This window comes from Phragmites australis, chromosome 3 (assembly GCF_958298935.1).
Source record: "Phragmites australis chromosome 3, lpPhrAust1.1, whole genome shotgun sequence".
Lineage (NCBI taxonomy): Eukaryota > Viridiplantae > Streptophyta > Magnoliopsida > Poales > Poaceae > Phragmites > Phragmites australis.
In genome coordinates this window covers 9,809,736-9,822,896 of record NC_084923.1, presented here as the reverse complement: position 1 = coordinate 9,822,896, position 13,161 = coordinate 9,809,736, and the positions used below count along the sequence as shown (strand labels likewise).

The following is a 13,161-nucleotide window of genomic DNA, read 5'->3' as shown; positions in this document are numbered from 1 at the left end:
CTCTCCTCTCTCATCATGCATAAACCATGCGCCGTGCGAGGTTTATGAGCCACCCTAACAGATGAAGCACACCACATTAGTGAACTGTACCGTTGGTCACTTCAAATTTCAAACACCGACGAACAGATTTCGAAGTGAGGCATGATATATGGGGGGAAAAGGAATGAAATATTATTCGTAGCAATTTTTGTTAAATGATAATGTGTACATGTGAGTGACAGAAATTGTCGCCTGTTTTTCGAGCTTACATCTGATAACATTTTCTAGCACAAACCTGAACCTCGATTCAGTTTCTCTGTCAGCACAAGTTCTTCAACACTAGCTACAGCGATGCAAAGTTGGGCGTAATTGCAATACAGCTCGGTGGTACGAAAAAGTAGCATCACGGACGAAATGATCAAATCAGTACTGAAACTCCATTGGAAATTTGCAAAGCCATTGAATCGCTGTAAACCTTGAGCTGGTCTCATGAACACTAACCAGTACTTGTGACTTGTCCCTCCACACTTCAATAGCCGCGAGCCGGCCATGGTGTCACCCCCGACACTATATATACGGGTGCACCCAGCTCCTTCTCTCCATCCAAATTCACAAGTGTTTCTTCATTGGACATCTGATACCTCCTGCCAAACAAGCAGGGCTCCAGCATGGGGACTCGTCGGTTTCCTCAAGCCCCGGTTCTCGTCGGTGCTTTCGTTGCGCTCTTGGCCGTCGGCCTCGATGCGGCGGCGGCGGCGCCCGTCGTGGTTGGCTCGGTGAAGTGCTTGGACTGCTCCCCAAACGATGTTAATGCTGAAGATGCTTTCAAAGGTACGTGAACTGCTTGCTTACATTCTACAGTTCTGTTGCGGCCACGAAAACTCGACCTGACTAGAGCTGGCTACTTCCTTTGTAAGAAATTCTGTGGTAATTGGTAACAAAATGAAGACTTTGGACTAATAAAATGTCAGAATTTTTTTAACTAAAAGTTCTTCATGAGTAACTCGAATGATCTATTCTAATCTTAGTATAAATGTGCAACAAGAAACAATATCTTGCAGTCTTCAGTCTTCAACAAACTAGAATAACCCAAATTAAATAGCTTCTATTTCTAGATTCTTGCTAAATACTACGCCGTTTCGGTGAGAATTGACGCCCATTAGATATAGCAAAATATGGGCCAAAACAGGCTGCAAAAGGGCCCAATTACTGTCTGAAGCAGGTTCGACTACGCTTAGCAATACTAGAGACGGCCCAAAGTATGGCCAGCCGCAACACTGAATTTTTGGTCCCTTGGCGCTTTGCAGGCCTCCAGGTAGCCATCAAGTGCAAATCCAGCGCCGACGATACCTACGAGACGAAGGCGCTCGGCCCCCTCGACGACACCGGGGTCTTCAGCATCCCTCTGGCCGCCGAACTACTCCGCGACGACGGGGCGCTGGACCGTGACTGCTTCGCTCAGCTCCACACCACGCCCGACACGCCGTGCGTCGGTCAGGCGCCGCCCAGGATCGTGCCGGTCGGGCCAAGCCAAGAAGGCGCCACCACCAGCAGCGGCACCACCTACCTCGCGGCCGCGGCCGACACGGTCTTCTCGCCCGTCGCGTGCAAGTGCGGCAAGTTCAAGAAGAAGCACTTCATGTTTGGCCCGCCGCCGCCGCCGCCCAAGCCGGAAACCCCGAAGCCGCCGACGCCGACGCCGACATATGGTCCCCCCACGCCCACTCCCGTGCCGGAGCCCAAGCCTCAGCCTCAGCCGGAGCCGGAGCCGGAGCCGTTCTTCCACAAGCACCCGAAGATGAAGTTCATGCACAAGAAGAAGCCGTGCCCGCCGCTCGTCGACGATGACACGACTCGGCCTGCAGATGGCGGGCAGGGCAAGGTCCCCAAGAAGCTGAACTAGGGTGCGCATGCATGAAGGCATCGAGTGCTAAGAAGTTGACGCCTCGATGGTGTTTCTGTTGTTCCGTGATGATGTCGTTGCATCATCGGTGATAGTTTGGTCTCGTTCGTGCCGTATGTTGTGGTGGCTTTGGTGTTTCAGTTCGTTGGCTATTGTCTGTGACTTGTGAAATAAAGATTGTGATATCTAAAACAAAGCTTTGCTTTTGGGGATCAACGCTGATGGTTTGTTGGGTTCTAATTCATTCAATTTTACTGGGTTTCAGTGAAGATGAAGTGCTAGTCTCATGAGAAGTACTTCAATTCATTACCGTCACTGACCCGCAGCTTTCAAGAAGCTCTTCCCGTTCTTCAAGAAAAAAAGCCATTCCTCTTCAAGTTCCCTTTCTTCCCTCCTGTCGCGCAGGGAAGCAAGCACTGGGAAGCAGAAAACCGACAAGGAAGAGTTTTCAATATTTCAAACAACTTCTTTTCAGCTAAGAATATGATGATGAATACTAGATAATTATCATATCTAGGTATTTCAGAATTTTCTATAATTATCGAGACATATCTCTAACTTTAAGAAGGAAATTTCTAAATGAAAGTAAACTACCTGTAGGCACCTAAGTCATCCCATAAACAGTAAGATTTATCTCCAAGAACAGAAAGTAGGACTCCAGAATACGTATGACATCCTCATATATATATATATATATATATATATATATATATATATATATATATATATATATACGGAGCCAGGGGCCCTGTGGAACACAAGTCGAACAAGAGCTAATAAAAGTCGAAGAAGTCGCTCAAACCTTTCGACAAACTAAAATACACCCAAAGCCAAACAAGGAAGTCGCCGATTAGGTTTAAATCTATCTAGACTAATCACATATCCCCATGTAACATGCTCATATCAATACAAGACAAATATTTTGTAGGGTTATTATTCTCAAGGAGACTCGAACCTGTATAAAACCTCACGTGTGTTCTCATATGATTCGTCTACTCAAAGCATCCCCTACCTCTTCAACAAGTTCATTAGATCGGCGGTTCACAAATTGTCGACAGAATATTTCCAATATCTCTTTCCTAGTGGTTATACGACACTTGAATGAAAAGTCAGGACTTGATGAAATCAACAAAGAACTCATGCTCAACCATTGTAAAATGGTATTCATGCATAACCATTGCCAAATAGAACTTCTTCAGACTAACATCAGGATCATACTTAAAATTTTGAACAACCGCATTGCTACCTTCACTCGTCATAACTTGGAGTAGTTGCCGCCCTTGCTATATGGAGTGCTTTGATAGCAAATGATTCCAAAGAGACTTCATGCCTTTGGTGGACTCACCGAGAGTTTTGAAAACACACTTATTGCATTTTGCCCAAATTTATTTCTCTATCTCACCATCATCTCTCTTGTGTGTCACTGTGGACTTGGTGAAGTATTCCTAAACCTTGGAGGTACACTTTTTCTGTTTCTCTATTGCAGGCTCTACTTCTATAGTGCAAGTCCCACCATCTCCAGTTTCTTCAACATAACGACCCCTAACAATTGTGGTTGTCTCCTTCACCACCAGATCACGGGAGTTTGGCTACATTGGCTTCGGCGCCGATTAACCCATGCCAACGGCTGTAGTAGTAGCAGCTGGGGATGCTCCTGTACATGCACATACATTCCCACTTGCAACCTAATTCCTAAATCAAATAAATAGAAAGAAAAACAATCCAATAAATAGACCACGAATTGCTCTTGCTCACACTGGCCGGCGTCACGGGCTCACGGCGAGGTCAATGTTGCGGCCTGGGAGGGCTTCAAGACGAGGTCAAGGCTGGGACGACGACATGACGAGGTCGAGGCCAAACGACGCATGTGGCGAGTAGAAGGGCTTCACGGTGGCTCCATTCAGTAGCGAGGATTAAGGAGTGAGGAGTCTTGGGCTCTTGGTGGCAAGGATCAGGGGAGCTGACAGTGACAGGTGGGATGGCGACGCGAAATTGTTTAGATTGGGGATTAACTTGGTGGGTAGGGTTAAGTGTTAAGCGAGCGGTGGGCGAGGCATCGGATACTTCTTCCGATATCCATCAGATGTATCCGTTAATTTATCGAATATTCGATATAGATATTTGACATATACCAAGCTTCCCATATCCAGCTTCGAAATCCAGAGTCAGGTATCTAAAATCCAATCTGATATTCAAGATTTCTTTCGAATATCCGACATCCAAAATCTAATTAGCATCCAAAACAGGCGATTGGGCTGTCGGAAAAACACTGGCCACAATACAAACAGGGGCATCATTGCGCAGTTGTGGCATAACATATTGGCGCCAGGAGGCACAAGGTTGCCGGCCCCTGCTCCCTGCACATTGCCATCACTACATCAGCATCTCGAACTCCCCACCCACGGCTGTTCAAGCCATTGGATAAAGAACCATCTGCAACGATTTTCAGAAGTTCACGGGTACGAGGTTGCCATTTGGCCTGAAAAAAAAAATACAGTACAGTGCGCTTATATTTATGAACTGGTAATCACTTGACTTCATTGCACGTAGCCTTCTCTCAGGATGTCATCCATATCATAGATTCTCTTAGAATCCTTTGATTGAACCTACATTATAAAAATACGGGTAAGATACCAGGAGTATCCGTAACTCGGTACCATTACAAAAATAGCCAAATATTGCAGCATCAATATTCCCTTCAGTGTAGATTGAACGGCCACAAACATTGTGCTGGAACTCAAATGAAACACTGAAAGGAGAACATGACATAATCAACAGAAGCGTAAAATAACTTGCTCGAAATTGCTCTGATGTAAGTATTACATTTAACAAACCTATAAAAATAGCCATGATTTAATAGAATTGCTTTGTTGTAGTAAGTGTCATCATTTCTCAGGAGATTGGTTCTTACCTATCATCAGGAGAAGTGAGATGGTACAAATGGAATGCATGCCCTTCAATGTGCTCTTCAGGGACACCCACCATCCCAAGCTGCTGCTCAGGATCCCTAATCTTAACTATCTGCTAGCATAGGAGGCAACAAACATCATTTAATAAGAACTCTTTTTTTCTTTTGAGGAGAACATGTAATAGAGTACAAAACATAGCTTTCAGTAGTTGGGCGAGTACCGCTGTTCACTTGCAACGATTCGCAACAGCCAGGGAGTTGGTAACAAGATAGGGGAAAAACATCAGTAAACCAAATTAAACAGCATGCTAAGAGAACTACTTTGAAAAATGAAACTTGGATTCGTACTTTGTAAAATAATGGTAACATGTTCTTCATGGAAACCCACATAGTTCTTTTCATTCAGTTATGTATATATTATATACTAGTAGTGGCAGCATTCAAAGACATCATCAGGCATTGGTTGAGGAGAATTGACACCCATCAACCACATCTACCATCAGAACCATCTGCCGACCAGGAGGATGCAACAGAGGTAAATGCAAAAACTTTATTGAAGGCAAGATACTACAAAGATACACCTATATACAATTACCAGATATTTGTTATCAAAAAGAGTTCAACCATTTGAGTGGAGTGGCAACAATATTTCTTATTGTTTAACTTTTTATGAACATATAGCAATAAGATGCATGTATGACCACATGGACAAGACTAAGCTTCAGAAGATATCCTAGTTAAGTTCTAGCTGTAACAACATTTTTTGTCAAATTTTATGGTAGTTCAGAGTTATTACACCGCAATAGCCTCATATCAACAGAGTCATCCAAGAATGTAGATATCAGTTATTATTATTAGTTTAATATCTGGAGCCTTAAATCTGAATAGTCAAGAGTTCATGAGAAGACCAACAATAGTTACATGGAAGACATCTTGTTCCATGAAAATATTTATGTAGTTTAACTGCTTTGATGTGCTTTTCAGAGCACAAATAGCTATTTTCTCAATAAGATGAATACCACATATAAATTCTCAATCATAAAAGTATAAGGCATACCTGGTTCATGTCATATGACACCTAATTTCTCAAAACAAGCAATTACATCTTTAGCTGTACCAAATGTGCCCCGCTTGCCAGCTTGATGGGATTCTAAAACCTGCAAAGAAAAATCCTGACACTCTGAATTGAAAATATGATTGATGGTGAGTCCAAAGATCATAATTCAGCCACTAAAAATGTCTTTGGCCTCATAATCTAAAAATAAGTCCGAGGCCAGACAACTAATTGCAAAACCTGCAAAGCAGCTTATATAACTGAGCATTTTCTCTAAGACATATGTTCAAGGTAAACAGATGACATGCTGCTGGTTCTAGTAGAAGCTTAAATCCTTAAACACAATCAAAGCACTTCCTTCCTGAACCTCAAATTCCTAAATATTCAAGGTAGAATGGTACCTCTAAATTATAGCCTGAAAAGGCCCCGGGAAACTGCTTGGCCATGATTTTCATTGCAGCAACAAATGCAACCACCTGATCAAGAATGATAGGAAATGATACAAGTCGTCCATGTTTTCAACATCTTGAAGTATAATAATAACAGTGTTAAACTTGGTTTAACTAGATAATTCTATTTTTGTCATACCTGTTTGCCCATCTGTGGAGATATAAGTGCACAGTTTTGGGAATCTTGCACTGACTTGTAGTGTAATTGCTTGTCCCCACCAGTTGTGCCCATCACAAATGACAAACCGAGCTTGCAATAGAGATCAGCATTAACTGCATAATGCAAGAGTATTTTTATGTTATGAATCAGAAGAATAAGGATTAAGTACACTCTTGAAGACAAAGCAACAGAAGCACAAAAGAAAAAAAGATCAAACATCTGTAATTTGCTTGGATGTTTTTTCCTTGGCAATGGAGGTAAACGCAAGAAATCAAGGCTCAGCTAGATCAAACCCATTTTACTAGTTTAGATATTCTATGTGAAATATGACAAGAAAAAACAATATTGTTCTTATTGTAGTTTTGTCATGTAAGAACTGAAATGTAATCATTAATGTAAACCTAACAAAAAATATGGCATAAAAGTTCCTGCATATATATTTTAAAGTGAACGCAGCAGCTACGCGATACTAGACAAACGCAAGCATGTTTAGCACGAACTTGCAAGAAGACTTATAAATGAATTCCTGAAACTGCAATCTCATGATAGCATTAGAAAATGTGATGATAGTTTATACTAAGTATTTATCTAGCATATTGTGAAAATCACATGATTAAACTGTTTACAGTTCACAGAATCAGGTGATGTGTAGTCCACAACAATGACATCTGGGAATTCATCTATGACAGATGAAAGAACATCTTCTCTTGCAGAGGGACCATATATCCGAACGTCTGTATGACAATTTGTATTGTTCTATCTAGCTTCTCTCTAGTACTGAATGAAACAGGAACTAGGTGAAGACCCCTAGAAGCAGCTGCCTCAGCAACAGTTACCCCCATTTTCCCAGTGCAGCCATTCACCTACATAATGGAACAAGTGAAAAAACTAAATATTAAAATAATCAGGTCCCTTCAATTAAGCAAGATAGCCTAAGTACAAATCTGAACAGCTATTCTAGTACAAAAATGCATCCAATTGAAGAGCTACAACATTGACATTGAACATGCATCTAAAATTGTATTACTTAATGTAAGAACTGAGAAGCGTTGAAAAGTTTAGATGATAAGACTGCTGTAATATGAGGCTAAAATATTTTATTTCCTCTTCTAAAGTATGAAGTTCTTTCATTAAAGAAAAGTGGATAGAAACTACCGGTGTAAAATATTAACCAAGTTGGCCACCATTCCCCATTTAAATAATTACACATGGACATAGTTGATCAGCTATGCTTATGTCTTCAGATTGTTTTTTCTTTTCAACTGCAGTTTATTTAATCATTGCATCAAATTCTTATACAGTTCTTATACTTCCGATGACCCAGACATATCACTATCAGCATAAGATAATGTTGAGCAGGATTGTCCTTGAGAAAAAGAAAATTCTTGGGACCTATGTCACTTGCACTTGCTTTATGATCACAACGGCAAGCGCGATATCCAAAGAACCCTTCTTTGCAGCAAGGAAACCCAGCTTCGTATTTGACCAAGTCTTTTGCCTCAATGTGTATCAAGTAAAATCAAGCTTGTATAGAGGGACTAGCATGTGTAGGTGTGTTGTGCAAGCGGGGTTGTGTGTATTGGAGTGTGCTTTCTCAGTTGAATTCTCTTTAAAAAAGAGTGACAGAAAATCAAAAGGAGAAGTAACTGATGATAAACCTTTTCCTCGAATTGGGATATCCTCCCATTTCCATTGTTACACGTAAAGTATTACAGACTAAACAAGAAAAGATGATATACACGTAATCAAACATTTTTTCATGAATACTAAAACATTATATCTCCAGAAAGATATGCATGGCTGAAGAGACTGTCCTACAACATGTACACCTCATGAGCAGGGCACATTTGATCAGGCACTAGGCCTAAGCAAAGTTATCTTTCGGATATCCTAGAGCGCAAAAGACACGTATGAATGCAAACAAAAATTGGCTTCAATCGTCTGATTGCCCCCAAAAGGCCGTCCAAGCTACCGGCGTGGCCTAAGACAACGGCCAACCCCGCGGTGGCATTACGTCGAACACAAGGGTACTAGGTCGAAACCATTATGCAGAATAGCAGAGGCGATGGGTTTCCAGAGCAGCATTTGGTCAAACTGGTTAGTGGCATAGCAGGGACGGCCAGCTTAATGCCTACTAGAATCGGAAAGGAGACGCTCGCCGGCGGCGCAACGTTCAATGGGGCGGCCGCAGGAGCCGCCGCGCTAACACGCTGCGGCGCGGCGACTCCACCAAGGCGGTCCCGTCTCAGACACGGTGAGGGGCGCGAGAAGGTGCTGTGGGGTGGCCGCGAGGAGAGTGTCTCGTAGGCCCAGCTCCGGTGGCGGCGGATGGTTCCGAGCACGGCGCGGCTTGCTGGGTGGATACCGGACAGGACCTACAAAAACTACAGATCAATCATCTCGAGCGGAACCGTGCGCTTTCTGGCTTGGGCTGGAACGGCGACCCAGTGGGAGTACGCTGTGCAGCGTTCAGATCGACTGTGGAGTGTGGATGTGGTTGAGATCACGGTTCACCTTACCGAATTCCGACGGTAACCAAAATTCGTGATTACCATAGTTACTGGTCGAAAGTTAAAAAAAATCGGACAAAACTCATTTGTCAAAATTTGAAATTTGAAAAAAAAAATTGCGATTTTAGCCGTTGGACCGGTTACCGAGCGGTTTTTGCGATTTATCGAGCGGTTTTCTCGAATTTTTCGTATCATTAGTAATCTCTCGGTTTTCTCGATTTTCAGTGAAGTTCAACAAAAAAATCCAAAAATTATCTCAATTTTGTAAAATTAATAACTGATTCATCTGAGCTTCAAATTAAGTAAAATAAATTTTGTTGGTTTCCTTGTAACATGATCTACATGATAAAAGTATTTATGCGTATAAAAAATTCAAAATTTTCTGTGAGAAATTGTATTTGTTAAACCAAGTTAAATGCATAGTTTACTCTTTACTAATCTAAAAATCATGAAACTAATTTTGTTAGTCTTCTTACATGATCCTATGTCTTTTAAAAATACATGAACTCATGAATTAGTTATTTTACATGCATGATTTTGTAAATGTGTTGCGACTAGATTAATTCATAACTGATCCATCACACCTCAAAAATTAGTGAAACCACTTTTGTTAGTTTATTTATACTATTATTTAAGTAGGAAAAATAATAGTAGACATGAAAAAGTTAATTACAGTGCTGTTTCTTAACATATTCACTTTATGCTTGTGAACTTTGTAAAAATCATAAAGAAATTAATAAAACTCTAAATAAAGTTAAATTAATTTTAAAGATCCTCTTAAGATATGTTTTAAAAAAAAATATGTGTTTGCATCTTAAACTTTTCCTTAACATGAGTTAATAACTGAGCCGCACGTTTCAATTTTTTTCATTTTTTTCAAACTTCCTCCCTATAGAATATGATGCAAACGATATTATTTTTAAATTTTTTTTTATAAAAGGTCATATAATTGTGTCTAGTTTTTTTTTAAGATTTTTTGATTTTTTTTTGAATTTTTTTCCGAAATTTTTGAATTCAAATTCGATTACCGTTCGGTTTCTGAAACCGGACCGGACCGAGAAGGTCGGTTATCACGATTTTTGCCCGGTTACCATCGGTTTTTTTAAGTCCTGGTTGAGATCGAGCATCAGCTCCGCAACGTTATTGGCATGCGACCGAGCCCGCCCCGCTCAACGCATGTACTCACACGTCGTTTTAGGTCTGTTTGGCAGAGTTTTTTTATTTAAAATTTTTTAAAGTGATTTTTTAGGAAGTGATTCTGTGGTTGAAAATAATTTTTTGAATAATCTATATGGAGGAAATAATTATGTGCAGAAGTAAATTAGAAGCTATTTTTTTCAGCTCTCTAACTTCTAATTTATTTCAGATAGTCACTCATACGGATTTTACTCAGAAAATTAAAAGCTGTTGTTTGACAGAATTTTTCTAATCGTAGCCGAACAGACCTTTAGATTAAATCTTGAGCACATTCACTCCGGGGACTAGATCTTGGATATACTGTGGATATTCGTGTTCAGTTGTACTTATATGTTGCTCACGAATTAGATTATGGATGTGATTAACGGGTTGCCAGCTAACACACTGATGGAGGTGTTTTATCAAAAAAATCCCAAAGAAATGGTATAGATTTCGTACAAAGTAGAGAGACAAAGCAAAAGTCTAGATTACTAGGTACTACATCACTTTCAATGTATAATCTTAAAATGTGACGATATGCGTAGATTGGAACGAAGACACACTATCCTTTGTACATGATTTACATGCAAAACAAGATATTAAGTAGTTGATCGCTAAGTATATGTTAGATGGGGTTTTTCCGAATTCAATCAGGCTACTAAGTCTTAAGGTCGATTGTGACAACCAGCTACACTTCCACTAGACCTAAGCAAAACGAGGGTGGGGGCAAAGCTCCATTCCTTTTGGCCCTAGAATCTCTCTCCAATCTCCAAGAGAACGCACTTAGCTCAGCGATAGTGCTCTCATGTGTGAAGTACCTGTTATTTGTGGAGTCTTAAATAATTCCATCGATCTCATTAGAGACGTGATTATCTAAATTGTATATACTGTGCAGATTTGTGTGTATGCATAAGTGTGAGTATATAAGTATATATGTTTAGATACTATTATTGTACACAGTTGAGAGATATATAAAAAAAATCTTTCTCTCCAAACTGACCTATTGTACCGATAAAAAAAAAACTTGACCTGTTGTACTTAGTCTGCCCGTTTCAATGCATCCCTTCCATCTTTCAAGATGACAACTTGGCCAGATTGTCATTTGAAGTATACAAAGCGATGAACCACAAATCGATGATTATCTAAAAGAGACAAACGATTGAATGATTGGTGACGCTAGCTGAAAAAAAATGTCATTCTTCCCTAACTTATTCCAGCGTCAGAACGGATCATGCATTCCTCGAACCAGACCCATTCAGATTCAGACCCCATTGGCCCCTTTGTCTCACAATCCGATCCGTTCATCATCCGTGCTAGTCCGAGAGTTGAGATCCCGTCCCTCGATCTCGGTTGCACTAAAGTCAACCAGCGCAGCGGCCCCCATAGAGATTTTTTTTAGGGAAACCAATAGAGAAGTGAAACCAACAGTTGCAGCCAATAGGAGCAGGCCACAGAGAAGCGTTGACCAGCACACAGCCCACGGAGGAAAGCAACCCAGTTGAAATAAAAAGGCCCGGGCCGGCTGCGAGCGAGCCAACCCGCCTCTCAGAATCTTCTTCCACTGCGCAGCTCATCAGCTCGGCCGAATCCCAATCCTTCCTCTCCATCCCAGCACAGCAGCACTCCACCACGGCACCACCAGCATGATCTCCCCGCGCCCCACACTCTCCTCCGGCTTCTCTGCCTTCCGCCCTGGCACGTCATCCTCCCCGGCCGCGTCGCCGCCCCCGTCCCCGCGCCTCCACGCCCCGCCGCCGCTCTCCGCCTCCTTCTCCTCCTCCTCATCCACCGTCGCCGCCGCGGCGGCCGACCACGCGGCCAACTCCTTCTACGACGTCCTCGGACTCCGCCCGGGAGCCAGCGCGCGGGAGATCAAGGCCGCGTACCGCCGCCTGGCCCTCGCCGTCCACCCTGACGCCGCCCCGCACCCCGCCTCCGCCGAGGACTTCATCCGTGTCCACGCCGCCTACTCCACGCTCTCCGACCCCGACAAGCGTGCCGACTACGACCGCCGCCGCCTCCTCTCCGCCGCTGCCGGCCGCCGCCGCGCGACGCTCGGCCGCTCGCCCTCGTTCCCGGCGCACCACCGCCGGACCTGGGAGACGGACCAGTGCTGGTGACCACCCATGACGTGATAGCGCGCTTCTTCGCTGCGGAATCTCCGACGTGTGCGCGCGTGGAGCGGCCCCTCGCTGTCTCCGGGGGCCACGGAACCTTCCCAATTGGCTGGAAAAACAAAGATCACCGCGGCCACTGGGCTCACTTGTGGCCGGGTGGAAACGCATAGTCCTGCACGCCTCGCTGCGACCTGTAAAAAAGTTAAGATCGTATGATGTGTGACGTCCTTTGTTTGGATTATGGATGTGTATGTATGACTTAGCGTGGTGATGTGATGTGATAGGAGGATATGTTAACTTAATACTGCTGGATCACTGGAGATATGCCTGATGGCCACACTGATAATGTAGTCGAGGTTTGAGAAGAAAGCGATTTTTCTGTCTCTTCTGCATACTCTTCCTCTCGAATATTGGGTGTGTCTGTGGTGCTTGCGGACGTGGTGGACAATGAAATTATCTGTTTTTTTTTCATACTCTTGTTGTGTGGTGGATGAAGACGTGGTGCGCAGTTTGTGGACGCTGAATCCTTCCGGAGTTTCGGGGACAAAATTGCTTATTTTTTTTCCTGGAGAGAATGGGTCTGGAATTCTGGATCCATCTTCCAAGTCGTCCCACGAGCGGCTCAAATGTATAAAACTTCATCGAATCAGTTTGATTCCTTTGCTCGTTTGTGTCTCCATGTACTGAATTCTGCAGTTTTGCAGTGTTGCGTGTGATGTGTGTGATTTTTACTATTTTATAATAGGTTATTATGGACGAATTTTAAATCTTATTATATATGGATATATGTTATATCTCTGTAAAAGTGTATGTGATATCAACCGTATTACATACAGTTTCAAAACTATATGTAATACACTTACATACAGACGAATTCTATAGATAATCGTCTGTGTGTTATAAGT

General features: G+C 42.5%; 2 protein-coding genes and 1 pseudogene across 2 annotated transcripts; 2 read left to right on the top strand and 1 right to left on the bottom strand.

The window, feature by feature from the left end:
* The first annotated feature begins 595 nt into the window (after positions 1 to 595).
* Positions 596 to 2,078, top strand: LOC133910959 (proline-rich protein 4-like). Its single transcript, XM_062353197.1, has 2 exons — positions 596 to 810; positions 1,287 to 2,078. Exons 1-2 carry the CDS (start codon positions 648 to 650, stop codon positions 1,880 to 1,882), a joined length of 759 nt encoding a protein of 252 aa, XP_062209181.1. The 5' UTR covers positions 596 to 647; the 3' UTR covers positions 1,883 to 2,078.
* Positions 2,079 to 4,419: 2,341 nt separating this feature from the next.
* On the bottom strand, positions 4,420 to 11,746 carry LOC133910481 (probable 4-hydroxy-tetrahydrodipicolinate reductase 2, chloroplastic; annotated as a pseudogene).
* On the top strand, positions 11,642 to 12,625 carry LOC133912036 (chaperone protein dnaJ 11, chloroplastic-like). Its single transcript, XM_062354572.1, has one exon. It carries the CDS (start codon positions 11,783 to 11,785, stop codon positions 12,257 to 12,259), a length of 477 nt encoding a protein of 158 aa, XP_062210556.1. The 5' UTR covers positions 11,642 to 11,782; the 3' UTR covers positions 12,260 to 12,625.
* Positions 12,626 to 13,161: the final 536 nt, after the last annotated feature.

What these genes read in the sequence shown, in the direction of transcription:
- LOC133910959 (XM_062353197.1), top strand. Translation starts at nt 648, where the DNA reads ATGGGGACTCGTCGGTTTCCTCAAGCCCCGGTTCTCGTCGGTGCTTTC. An exon ending in TGCTGAAGATGCTTTCAAAG is followed by an intron (nt 811 to 1,286) that starts GTACGTGAACTG and finishes GGCGCTTTGCAG; the next exon opens with GCCTCCAGGTAGCCATCAAG.
- LOC133912036 (XM_062354572.1), top strand. Translation starts at nt 11,783, where the DNA reads ATGATCTCCCCGCGCCCCACACTCTCCTCCGGCTTCTCTGCCTTCCGC.